The sequence below is a fragment of the Meriones unguiculatus genome, chromosome 10 (genome assembly GCF_030254825.1).
Source record: "Meriones unguiculatus strain TT.TT164.6M chromosome 10, Bangor_MerUng_6.1, whole genome shotgun sequence".
NCBI classification, from domain to species: Eukaryota; Metazoa; Chordata; class Mammalia; order Rodentia; family Muridae; genus Meriones; species Meriones unguiculatus.
In genome coordinates, this window is record NC_083358.1 from 105149772 (window position 1) to 105162657 (window position 12886).

Below are 12886 nucleotides of genomic sequence, written 5' to 3' on the forward strand. Positions count from 1 at the left end.
TCTTCTTTCATTAAAATAAGCCTGCTGTCTTAGTTTGCTTTCTGCTGCTGTAATAAAACACTGACCAGAAGAAACTAGGCTTTCAGGTTATTGTCCATCATGGAAGGAAGGCAAGGCAGGAACTCAGGGCAAGAACCCATGACAGGATTCTGGAAGCAGGAACTAAAGCAGGGACCTGAAGCTTACTAGCTTCCATGGCTCGCTCAGCTTGCTTTCTTATCCAACACAGGACTGCCTGTCCAGGTATAGCACTGCCCATAGTGGTCTGGGCCCTTCCACACCAATCATTAATTAAGGAAATGCTCCGCATACAGGCCCATGGCCAATTTGATGGAGGCAACTTCTTGCTTCAGGGTCCCTCTTCCCAGGTGACTGTAGTTTGTGCCAAGCTGACAAAAATTAATCAGCACACCCACGTAAGGACAGTTTAAAACGTATAGATTCTACCCAAACTTTGGGGAGCACAATGAGTGATTCTAGAGTTCAGCAAGAGAAAGAGGACTGAAGTTGATGATAAAAAAAATAATTTTAGGTTTTTTTTTTCTGAAATATTCTGACTTAATAAGTGGGATGCATCCCCAGCACTCTGAGTATGATCACAAAAATCAAACTGAAATTTGGAAGCAAAGAGAGATCATTTCGTCAAGGTCGATGGTGGAAGAGAAGCCCTGACATCCACCCACCTGTTCCAGCATACAATGCAGTATCAGGGGCACAGAAATAAACTCCTCTGGAATTGGATTCAGCAAGTCATTGTAATATCTCATGTCTACTTCAGTTGTGATGAGGAAAGTCACTGTAAAAATGCAGAAAACAGCATGGCCTAATTAAGATGTATTCTCTATTTCTTCCTGAAATTCTGTGCATAAGTCAACACTGTGAGGCACTAGCCAGTGTATGGAGTGTGGGTGGAGGGGCTGCTGACAGCAGTGGAGAAGGGAGGGAGGGCAGGGCTTCAGCTTTAAGGAGGCGGCATCTCACACGTGCCTGATCGTTGTGTGTGTTCATATTGTGCTTTCTTCTTTCCAGGGACTGGAGCGGTTGGTGGTGGAGGCTGAGAGAAAAAGAATTAAAGCAGAAGTGCTGTCATCAGATATCACAGACCCACCATCAGGACCCTGAGAAATGAGGATGGGGAAAAAAGCTAGTGGGACACGGGGTATCTCCCTGGTCTTGGTTTGAGTCGTGATACTTTTTTTTTTTTTTTTTTTTTTTTTTTTTAAAGCATCCATATCTTGGTGCCTCTTGTCTCCTCTTCTTTAGGAAATTATTGTGCACTCCTTTTCTGACAGATTTTCTGCCAGGCATTCATGCTCAGCTTTCACCTGGTTCCCCTCTCTCAAGTCCTCTGTTCTACAGCTCAGGTGCTGTCTTTGTCAGGGTTTCTGTTGCTGTGATAAAGCACCACAGTTAAAAGCAACGCGGGGAGGAAAGGGTTAATTTCATCTTACATTCTCAGGTCACTGAGAGGAGTCAGGGCAGGAGCTGAAGCTGAAGCAGAAGCCATGGAGGAACACTGCCTACTGGCTTGCTCAGTTTGGTTTTTAAAGATATACCCCAAGAAAGGCATTGATTGCCTATGCTGGGCTGCACCCTTCAGCATCAGTTGCTAATCAAGAAAATGCCCTGAAGACTTGCCTATAGGAACATTTAAAAGAGACATTTTCTCAATTCAAATTCCCCCTTTACAGATGGCCATGGCTTATGCCAGATTTAAAAAAAAAAATCTAATTAGGGCATTTGACCTCTATCATTTTGACACATGAACATAACACTATTAAGTAATTTTTCCTTTTTGTTTTTTAACTCGTATTAGCATCAATATTACTACCACAAACATTCAAACTATTAAAAGTTCCCCAGTACTTAAAAATTTCAAGACTTTGAAAGTTTTGTCTCTTCAAACACCCAATGTCTCTCTCGACTGTGGGGTTCTGTAAGATAAAAAAGAGGTTAAATACTTTATTGTTCTAAAAGGGAAAAACCAAGGCACAGTCCCAACTGAGTCAAAGCAAAACCCAGGCTTTATCAATGTAAACAGTTCAATGCTTGATGTTGGGGACACTCCCCATCCTCTGGGCTCCCAAGGGCTAGTGTTCCTCCATTGCTTCTGCTTGAGTTCCTGCACCGAGTTCCCTGAATGATAGAGTTCTAAGATGAAGTAAACCCTTCTTCCATAAGCTACTTTTGGTCACAGTGTTTTGTGACAGCAATAGAAACCCTAATTATGGCAGGTAGCATTTTGATTATATCTACTGTTCTCATCCTTCTCACACCTTGTTGAAACTGGACATCAGACTCCCTTCAAAAATTTACTTCAGGGAAGAGGGCAGGAGACATGTCCTGGTATGTGACCAGCATCCTGCCGAGCACTCACTCTGCAAATACTGGAACCATTTTGTCAATATCCCCTTTGTTTTACATGGTAGTCATTGTACCCTGAGCTGACAGGTGGTTGGTTCTTTTTGTGCTTTCCCAGGTGAGAAGGGGTGGTTAATTTTTTTTTTCTGTGATGAAACACCAAGATGAAAAGCAGGTTGGGGAGGAAGGGGTTTTTTGGCTTATGCTTCCATGTTGTAGACCGTTACTGAAAGAAAGTCAGGGCAGGAACTCACACAGGGGAGGAACCTGGAGGCAGGAGCTGATGCAGAGGCCATGGAGGAGTGATGCTTACTGACTTGCTCCTCATGGCTTGCTCAGCCTGCTTTCCTATAGCACCCAGGACCACTAGCCCAGGGATGAAGCTACCTATAATGGGCTGGGCCCTCCCCCATTGGTTACTAATTGAGAAAATGCCTTATAGCTGGATCGTACAGAGGCATTTTCTCAGTTGAGTTCCCTCCTTTCAGATAACTCTAGCTTGTCAAATTGACATAAGACTAGCCAGGATAAGGAGTTTTGTAAAGATTTCAACACATAACTCTTAATGGTCTTGTTGGGGGATGTTTCCTTGTTCCTACTCTCACAACTCAACACAATGGGCAGCAGCATACCAACACAGATTTTTATTTTAACCATTTCTTCATATGCTCTCTAGATATGAAAATGAAGTTAATTGCTCCATCCCAAGCTTACTACAGATACTATAGCCCATGCCTACCTCTGAAATTTGCATTGCTTCTAGCATGGCTTTTTCACTAACCACTTGTGGGACATTGATGAGCTGCATGCTCTCCAAATAGTGCTGATACTGCCTCTTCCAATCCAGGTTATCGTACATCAAACAGGCAATGTTTTCAAAGATCTCAGTGCCCAACTCAAGCTACAGGGGAGAGAATCAATGACAATTCATCATTGGTTTCTGACTGTCAGAATACATAGAACTTGTGTAACTTTCCAGAAATGCCTATTTCCTTTTTATAGGAAATCAGATCCCCAAATCCCAAAATGCCAAATTCTAGCGTTGGTGATGGAGTTTTCATGCATAAATTCTTCATGCCCTTCACATTGGCCACAGAGGTTCCAACGCTGCCCAATACCTTTAAGAGGCCATTAATGTTTCAGTGTAATGAAAGGCAGCTCTTCATTAGTTTCTATAGTGTGCTTCATGTGCTCAGTGCTTCAAATCCTAAAACCTTTTAGATGACTTTGGTACCTTCAAATTCATGGCCTCTTTTCTCATCAATTGTTAATTGTAAACATGTATGCATTTGTATATACATATATGTTTTCTAAATATAACTTGTTAAGTCCATGTAATGTTACTTATATGTCTGTTTTCAGGGCTGATCATTTGGCATTGGACAACCATTGTGCTCTTTCCTGAGGAAGGCCATTTCTCCCCATTCTTGCATTCCTCAGTTGCCTATAGTTTGTTGTGTAGGGTTGAAGCCTTTTGGGCTTTTTCTTGTCCAGTTTGGCATGCTCATTGGTGTCATCCTTGTTCAACTCACATTTGGGCAGTCATGTTGGTGAGACATCAAGGGTTTAGCTTCTGATATTATTAGGAGACATAATTTTATACTCAACTTTCTGATTCTCTGGCTCTTACAAATTTTTTTTTCTCCCTCTCCTCCATGATGTTCCTGATCCTTAGGTGCAGAAGTGCTTTCTAGATGTATCCATTGTGACTGGGCTCAGCAGCTCTGTATTGTGGTTGTGGTTTTCTATAATGGTCTCAGTCTCCTCTTAATGCTTTCCCTTCTTTAACTAAGTGCCACTCATCTCAAGGCATGACTGTCCTTTGGCTCAGAATCAGCTCCTCTGTCCTTTTAGTCAGCTTTTTCTTTGTCCCTTTTCTGTTCCTTTCCTTTTCTTTCTTTTCTTTTCCTTTCCTTCATTCCTTTTTCATCTCTCTTTCCTCTTTCATTTTTTCTTCTTTCTTTCCTCAGTTCTTCTGTCCCCTCCTCTACCTGCTCCTCCCGCTGTTCCTCTTGTTAGCTGTATGTACTCTCTTTACAAGTATACCCTCTCCATCTAGCTTTTCCCAGGACCTTTCAGAAGAAACTTCAGTGTCTGTAGTCTATCCTCAGGCCTTACTGTCAGTTCAGCTTCCTTGATACTGACATGTGTATCTTGCAAGGGATTAATATGCGACATAACAAAACATAAAATTTGTCATCATCATAATGATACATATTCACATTTTAGTTATTACTTAGATTATTACTGAAGAGTGAACCAGAGTCAAGTATAATTTAATAAAAGAATCACAGCCTGCTACATCTTATTATCATTAGTTCACAGACCAAAGCTACAGAATCAGGCTATATCCTGCAGTGGTCCCTTATCACCATTTTCCTAAAGATGAGAGAGTGCAACAAAACCCATAATTACCAGTGCCTACTAAACCCCAGAGTGTATATGGCTGTGAATGCGTCACCACACTGCTGTTGACCCGTGTACTCACCATCATCTCGTTGTCTGACCAGTCAGAAGGAAAATATGCAGCTTTGACTGTGTACTGAAGTCGAGCAGTATCAAAGAGATTTGTTTCAGGTTTCTCATTATTCAGGATTGGCTCCAAGTACTTCCAAAAAATCTCAAGTTCTTTAGCGGCATTTTTCCTCTTCAGGTTTTCAGTTTCTATATCTAATCAGAGCAAAATGTTTTACTATAAAATGAAGGTATTGGATTTTTCCTCATTTTGTCTTGACGTGAGCGATGAGATGTACATAAGGTTTTAGGAAAGTGCAAATGCAGACACATAGCTTTGAGGGTTTTTTGAAGTTGGAAGACACAACAATTACATCAAGAGAGGCTGCTCTCGGAGCTCATTGCAGTCCATCTCACAGAGAGACTGTAATAAGGTCATGCATTCTGGGAAATGAGGATGCTCAAGGAACCTATTTCCCTGACATTGCATCTGCACAGAACCAGCATTTCTGACAAATCATGTTTTCACTGTATCTGTACTTGTTGCACAAACATTAAAAATTGAAGTAGATTTATTTCTTATGGGCCTACAGCTAGAGTGGATGAGAGTGATTTATGTTGCTAGTTAGCTTTTTGTTAATGTTACAGCAACTACATCTTTTCTGAGTATTTGCTCTTCTGACTGTGGAGTGATACTGGATTTCCATAAAATTAGAGATGAAAACTTACCTGAAATATTTATGTTTTCTATATATATAGTTGAAGATTTGAGTCTAGTACTATGACCTCATCATTCTGTGGTAAAGCCCAATATTATTTTATTATATATTTCTTTGGAAATATATAATACACATATATGAAAAGAATCCAAATAGAGTCACCAAATAATATGGGAGACAATGCCCCAGCTGGATTTTCTAGGCTACCAGAGGAGAAAGGTAATCAGATTCATCTAGCTACAGGTTCTGAGACCTGCAACAGTGACTTGCTTGCAAAATATACTTGTGCAATAGATTAGTAGCACAAATGTTATGGCTGTAACCAACCGCTTTTTTGATTGTATTTAAAGCCTATTCCATGAGATGGAACCTATACATGAGACTGCTAAAGTGGTCAAGAACCCAAGACTAGATATGTCTCTTGGGCCTAGGGGAAAACCTAACACTATTATTCTGCCAAAAGAATACAACATTAAAATGATTCTTAATGACATTCTGCTATACACATAGTGCCTTACAGTAGATGCGAACAAACACAGAGACCTACAACTGGACAATGTGAACAGAATGAGAAACTTTGGATCACTTGGTACTGAATGAGATGTTTTCATCAAAGCTCTTCCCCTCAAGGCTCAGGGGTCTGCACAGAGGTAATTGGTACCTGCTCAGTATCTTCCAGACACAAGACATATGAACATATGAACTTGCAGAGACTCTGGCAGCATGAACAATGCTTGTGTAGGTTTAAGCCAGGCAAGGTCCCAGCATTGAGTTGGGGAAAGTGGGCACAGGGCCCCACCCCTAACCAATAAGCTATCTGTAGTTGATACCAATTGGCAAAAGAAAAATCTGCTTTCTCCAGTTGCATCTTACTGGGTATGTTAACCACACTTCACTGCAGACCCCCTACCCGGGAGTAACTGGTCAACAAAAGAATTAATTCAGTACTATTTTTGTAAGCTTTTTGTCTCCTTTTGCTTTTGGAGGGCACTTTTTTTTTGTCTTATTGGCTTCTTGATTGTATATTTTGATTTCTGATTTTGTGGAGTTTCTTTGTGTGCATTTTTTAAATTTTTTTTTATTTTTTTACTTTTTTTTTAGTTTAAGTCAAAGAGTAAAACAACAAGTTAAGTAGGTAGGAGGTAGAGAGGATCTTTGAGGAATTAGGGGAGGGAAAACTGTAAAACATACTATATGAAAATATTTTTTTTCAATTAAAAAAGACATACTTCCTTAGAGTGTGGTGAAGACTATATTAATCAATGTACTTAGAGCTCTTAGCATTGATCTTAGTCCCAAAGTCATGCACCCGATAAATGGTAATTATTCTCAGAGGTGTTGGTTTCTAATTTTGAGGAAAAATGGAAGGAAATTGGCACGTGGTGTGTAAATTAAAAGCCATGGTGAAAATATTGATACAGCATCAAAACCAACACATGTAGTGAGAATGACTTGCCTCATGGAACCACAGATTGACGCTGATTCTCAGTGCTGTTACTCAAAGGGCACAGCAGCTTACTTTTCTCTCCTGGTAAGTAAGCTAGCACAGTTTCTTGAAGATACCAAGGCTTTTCAACAGTAGTATGGCTGGGGCTTGAGTTAAATTTTAGTTTAAGCCTAGAAGATAAGATGGCTCCTCTGGTTTTTATCACAACGAGTTGGTAATACATGTAGAATTACTAACATGTAGAACCCAACTGGAGAGATGGCTTTAGTGGTTAAGAGCACTTGTTCTTCCAGAAGACCTGAATTCGCTTCTTGGCATCTAAGTCAGGTAATGTATGGGCACTTATAACTCCAGCTCCAAAAGATCCAACACTTTCTTCTGTCTTCCATGAAGGCACAGACACACACAGACACAGACACACACAGACACAGACAAAGACACAGACACACAGTCACACACAGGCAAACGCACACACACACAGACACACACATGGATCCAACTGTGTGACCTTGCCTGGGCTGTTTATTGACTATGTCATTTGAAAGAAGAGTCTTAACAGATATTTGTGCAGCCCAGGTTTGGCTAAACATTACAGGTAAAACGTTCCTGAGAAATATGTAACTACACTTGCTCTCAGCTAAAAGGCTGAGAAGTATTAGTTGCGTAACCAGGTGTCGTGACCTATAGTCTGTGCTTTCTGTGACTAAACAGGGATACTAGGGATACAAGCACAGAGTACGATTTTAATTTGCCAGATTTATGGCTTTTGGCTGATACAAACAGAATAAATAGCAAATCAGTCTTGAAAGGATGTAATAATGTACGTATTTTATGACCATGTTTTTGGCCAGCACATTGCATTTGTGCTTGAAGGACAGGGGGCAGTACTGATGGACTCTGTGAGTGGTATAGCGACTGCGTACCTTCTGGCTGAGGGACAGCTTCAGTCTGCTCTCTGACTGATGCCAGGTGTGCCCGCAGAGGTTCATAATTCTCTGAAGATATTTTAATCACACTGCTTATAGGAATGCCAAGCTCGGTCATAATGGCTAATAGCTGAGGATTATTGAGGCCCACAACAATAAAGTAATGTTGGGCACCATCATCTGGCTCATCGTCTGTTGGAAATACCATAAAGAAGGTCAGAATCATTGTTAAGTACAACAGGTTGTCCCCAGCAAATCAATGGCGACATGCATCATGCATGCATTTTCAATAGCTCTGGCCTGCCAAAGACCCAGTCTGCTGGCTGGAATGCAGGCCAGTTGGCTGTTTTCCATTATTGCTCTTCCAGTAAAGAGACTGTTGCCATTTTACAAAATATTAAGTCATGTTTTGCAAATGAGACATAGGCATACTAGGAAGGCTAACAGACTTGGGATCTGTGGCCCTAGAAAATGGTGTTTGGGCTTCTGTCAGGGTTTAACCTGTAACTGGTTTCCTCTCATTCTCATTTCTTTTGAGCAACATCTGGCTTCATTCCTGAGTTACAAGTAGCTGCAGCTTTCTGGTACTTTATAAGTAGAGGTGTTTACAGGATAAGGAAGTACCATGATGTGCTCTGTAGCGCAGAACTGAATGAATTCATGTCAGGGTGGTAAGAACCCCACGTGTCAATTGTGAGGCAACTATTTACTGCATTATGTTTTAAAAAAAGACATAGCACACACTTTTAAAAAAGTGGATTTCTCCTTTCTTTTTTCTGGTAATGCTCCTTAGGAATATTAAAACATGAGCTGCTCTTAGACTATGGTACTCTGGGTGTGTGAATCATCGCCCTGCTTTAGTGTTGACCGTGCGCAATACAGAAAAGCCTTACATTGATTGTACAGTGCGGCTCAGCAAGGCTAATGGGCATCCCATAGAACAGATATTTGCGTTTTAATTCTATGTAATTATTTTTTCCCCCCACTCACTAAACTGTCAACATTGGTATTGCCTTCGGGAAGCATAGAATCATTGTTTCTGGGGGGTGTTATCTTTAGATCAGAGCCCATCTGTCTTACTTAATGTAAACACAGTAAAGATAAGAACTGCTGAAAAAAAATCAAGTCTATTGATTACAAATCACAAACAAATAAAATTATGATAGTAATGGGTAGTTGTGTCTGGGCTCAAAGCAAACCAGCAATGAACCAATAGTAGTTCCCAAGAATGACTCATTTTTGTGTTGGCCCTTTAAGATGGAAGAAAGTTCTGTTTGGTCTGTTTTGAGACAGAATGATGGTGGGAAAATTTAGAGTTAAGAAGCTGTGCTCTGCTTGCATCTCAGATATTAGATTTGATTGCCACTGTTTCTCACATGAATCATCTTTTATTCTACTTCTTACCTGTGTGTGCCTGTGTGTGACTGCATGCATACACCTGCACAGTCATGCATGTGTGTGACATAATGCGCCTCAGGAGGTCAGGGGACAACTTGTGGAGGTTGGTCTTCTCCTTCCACCATGAGAAGCCTGAGGGGGGGGATGGCACTGAGGTGGTCAGGCCTGAGTATGAGCTTTACTCACAGCCCATCTTGCTGGATCACTTTCAGTTTGCCTGTAATTACACCTGACTTTTCATTATGCCCTCAACGACAGTAAGCTGCTTGACAAACTGCCCATTTTATTCCTTGCTTTCATGATGTAAATGTGCCTGTGGAGATGCATGCCAAATAAGCAGCCGCTAAAACTATACCCGGATTGCAAATAGAAATATTTTTCAGTTTGAGTGTCATAGAGAGTAAGTTATTTGTGGCTTTATAATACAGAGGCTAGGAAGGATGGGGTGTAATTATTGGGGTGACTGCTTAATCTTTGTTCTGATCCATAAGGCAGGAGGGAGAAAGACACCGTGGGGCACTGCCCACTGACCAATGTAGCTTTTGATTTCCTCTTCCTCCCCTCTCCGCTTTAACTGTGTGGTCTTCTTCACTGTTGCAGCAACCTCAGGCTGGTCCTTTCCCTTTCCTTTCACAGGCTTGGCACTGGGGACCTTCTTCTCCTTGGGAGACTTTGCTTTTCCTTTTTCCTTTTCTGACTTTCCCCTTTCTTCTTCTCTCACCTGGAATGAGAGAACACATTCTTATCCTCTGAATCATCTTATGAACAAGCAGAGATTTCCAAATTAATTCTCTAGTTCACTTCATCGAACCAATCCTTTATTTAACTGCATATTCATTAGTACGATTCATTGTTGAAGTCAGGGCAGTAGAGATTCAAGCTTGAACTGAAGTTGTGATGGTCAAATCTGTGTGTGTTTCAGAGGCTGTGCTGTCTAGTCTTATATCAACTAGATACAAAGTAGAGTTACTGAAAGGAGGGAACCTCAATTGAGAAAATGCCTCCATAAGATCTGGCTGTATGGCATTTTCTTAATTAGTGATTGATGGGGGAGGGTTCAGGCCATTGTGGGTGATGCTATCCCTGTGCTGGTAGTCTTGGCTTCTATAAGAAAGCAAGCCAGGGGAAGCAAGCTAGTAAGAATTACCCCTCAGCCAGGGTCGCACATGCCTGTAATCCCAGAACTCCAGGAGGAAGAGTCGGGTGGATCTCTGTGAGTTCGAGGCCAGCCTGGTCTACAAAGCAAGTCTAGGATAGCCAAGGGTACACAGAGAAATCCTGTCTCAAACAAAACAAAAAAAGCAAAACAAAACCCTAAAACAAAAGCAAAAAAAAAAAAAAAAAAAAAACAAAAAAGAAAGAAAAAAATTAACTGTCTATGGTTTGTGCATTAGCTCCTCTCTCTAGAACCTTGCTCTACTTGAGTTCTTGTCCTGATGTCCTTCAGTGATGAACAGTGCTGAGGAAGTGCAAGTGAATAAGCTCGTTCCTTCTCAACTTGCTTTTTGATCATAGTGTTTTGTCATAGCAATAGAAACCCCAATAAGACAGGGGCAGTGAGGGGTTGTCATGGGGGTGGATGGGAGGGCACCAGGAGGTGGTTTAAAAGAATAGCTTTCTGGAAGAGAGCCATCTGAATGAGTCTCTCAAACACTTCAGCCTTGTGTTTGTGCTAGAGCCAGAAGAGTAGCAGAAAGAATCTGAATACATTGAGATGTCAGAAGCTTGGGTTTATCTCTTAGCCCAACTCTGGAGAGAATGTGTCTCTGTGTGAAAACAAGCAAGCAAGCAAACAAGCAGACAGACAAACCAAACCAAACTAAATCAAAACTAAGGAAACAAAGAATAGGTTTTCTAAAATCTCCTTGATGATGTTTTTCATTTTTAAAGGCTATTTTTAAAGGTTAAAAGGTCTTTTAGGAGCTTAGCACTAAAATACTCTCATTATTACAATCCTAAGTAAAAGTGTACAGCCCTGATCAGTGGCTGCTACCTTATACACAGAAAGAGGGGAATCAGCAGAGAATATCAGTTTTATGAGCTCTTTACAGATTGCCCTGGGTCATGCTTAGTTCACATATCTGTGCAAAGATTCAATATTTATCCACCCCTTTCAAAACTTCCCTAAGCTTTGCATAGTATTTCATAGAGTAATTGTGCCTGTGATTAGACATTGGAAGTGTTAAAATGATAGTGGAGTACTGTTCCTTAGATGATGACTCTACAGAAGATTTAAAATACATGCATCTTATTATTTTTTTCATATGCAACAACACTGAAGACAAAAATAATTAAAATATTGTATCATTGTTTTGGGTATTAGTATCCCCCAAATTAATTATAGCCATTATAGATAGGGTAAGTCAAAGGTAGGAGATTTTGGTACTCATGTAACAGGCATCATAGAGGGAAAAGAGATTTGTTTTCTACTCTACATGCTGCCAAGGGCTGCTAAGGGTTCTGAGGGACTCAGGCCAGCGTTTGCTTTCATGGCTTTGCTATCATTGGTGCCAAAGGAGAGTTCTCAGGCTGGCAACCCTCTACCATTCCAGCACTTGCTCCTTAGCAGCAGTGGGAAACGAATATCTGTGAAGGCTACTGCTGCTGATCACAGCACTGAGTAAAGGTGGTCCAAGTCCGCCACCGGAGCCAGAAAATGAAGAGCAGTTCAATGGGAAGTTGATGCAAGTGGTAAGACAACATGCTAGAAGAGATGGAAGCAACAACAGCAGGAACAGCAGAAGCAGCCGCAGCAGCGTACACCATTGGGATGGAAATAAAAATTCGAGAAACCAGCTTCATGCAAGACAGAGAAGGGCAGTTAAAAGGGAAAGAGTGCACTATCACAGTCAAGCCCACCATGCTTGTGTGCCTGTCTTAGTCTATCCCTGATGATGAAGATAAACTAAGCTTAATGAGAAATTATCAGCAAGAGCAGGAGTTGTGAAAGTTGGTGAGATGCCAGCATCCACGCACACATTTCCTTGTGCAGTGGATCTTTTTATGAGTAGAGGGAAAGAGCAGCACAGGCTGGGAGCGTCTTAAACAGCTTCGGGTGTGACACAGGTGTGATGCAGGGTTAGGCAGTACCTCTGAGAGTTCAGTACAAGGGAGAGTAAAGACAGGTAAACAAACAGACACAAATAGAGCTACAAAGTTTAATGAATGCAGGGACAGAAACTCAACTGAGGAGACTTCGCCAGAAGTCGGTGGACAGAATGCCTTCTCTAAGGAGGTGACATTTGAGTGGAAAACCTGAAGAATGAGTCACAATGCGCAGGGAAAAGGTGACATGGAAAGGCATTTGGGCATAAAGGAACTGTGTGCTCAGGGAACTGAAAGGTGTACAGCAGGGCAAGGGACAGAGTGGCCCAAGACAAGGGTAGCAGAGCAGGCATGAGCAAGTCACCCAGGACTTTGGAGATAGAGCTAATAAATTTGGACCTCACTGAAAACTCATCAGGAAGACTTGACAGTTTTCTGGTGTGTGTGTGTGTGTGTGTGTGTGTGTGTGTGTGTGTGTATGTGTGGTGTTACAGAAACCAGAAAGTCTAATAAGGAAACTGTGGAAATAATCCAGA

At 41.3% G+C, this 12886-nt stretch overlaps 1 protein-coding gene across 1 annotated transcript in view; it reads right to left on the reverse strand.

The window, feature by feature from the left end:
- Spag17 (sperm associated antigen 17) overlaps positions 1 to 12886 on the reverse strand; it is a 203324-nt gene that overhangs the window by 110382 nt on the left and 80056 nt on the right. Inside the window, exons 5-10 of the mRNA XM_060392982.1 lie at positions 9837 to 10026; positions 7905 to 8099; positions 4850 to 5031; positions 3101 to 3262; positions 982 to 1054; positions 684 to 796 (exon numbers count right to left, since the gene is read on the reverse strand). Of these exons, the coding sequence (XP_060248965.1) occupies positions 684 to 796; positions 982 to 1054; positions 3101 to 3262; positions 4850 to 5031; positions 7905 to 8099; positions 9837 to 10026 (915 nt within the window). The remainder of the gene's footprint in view (positions 1 to 683; positions 797 to 981; positions 1055 to 3100; positions 3263 to 4849; positions 5032 to 7904; positions 8100 to 9836; positions 10027 to 12886) is intronic.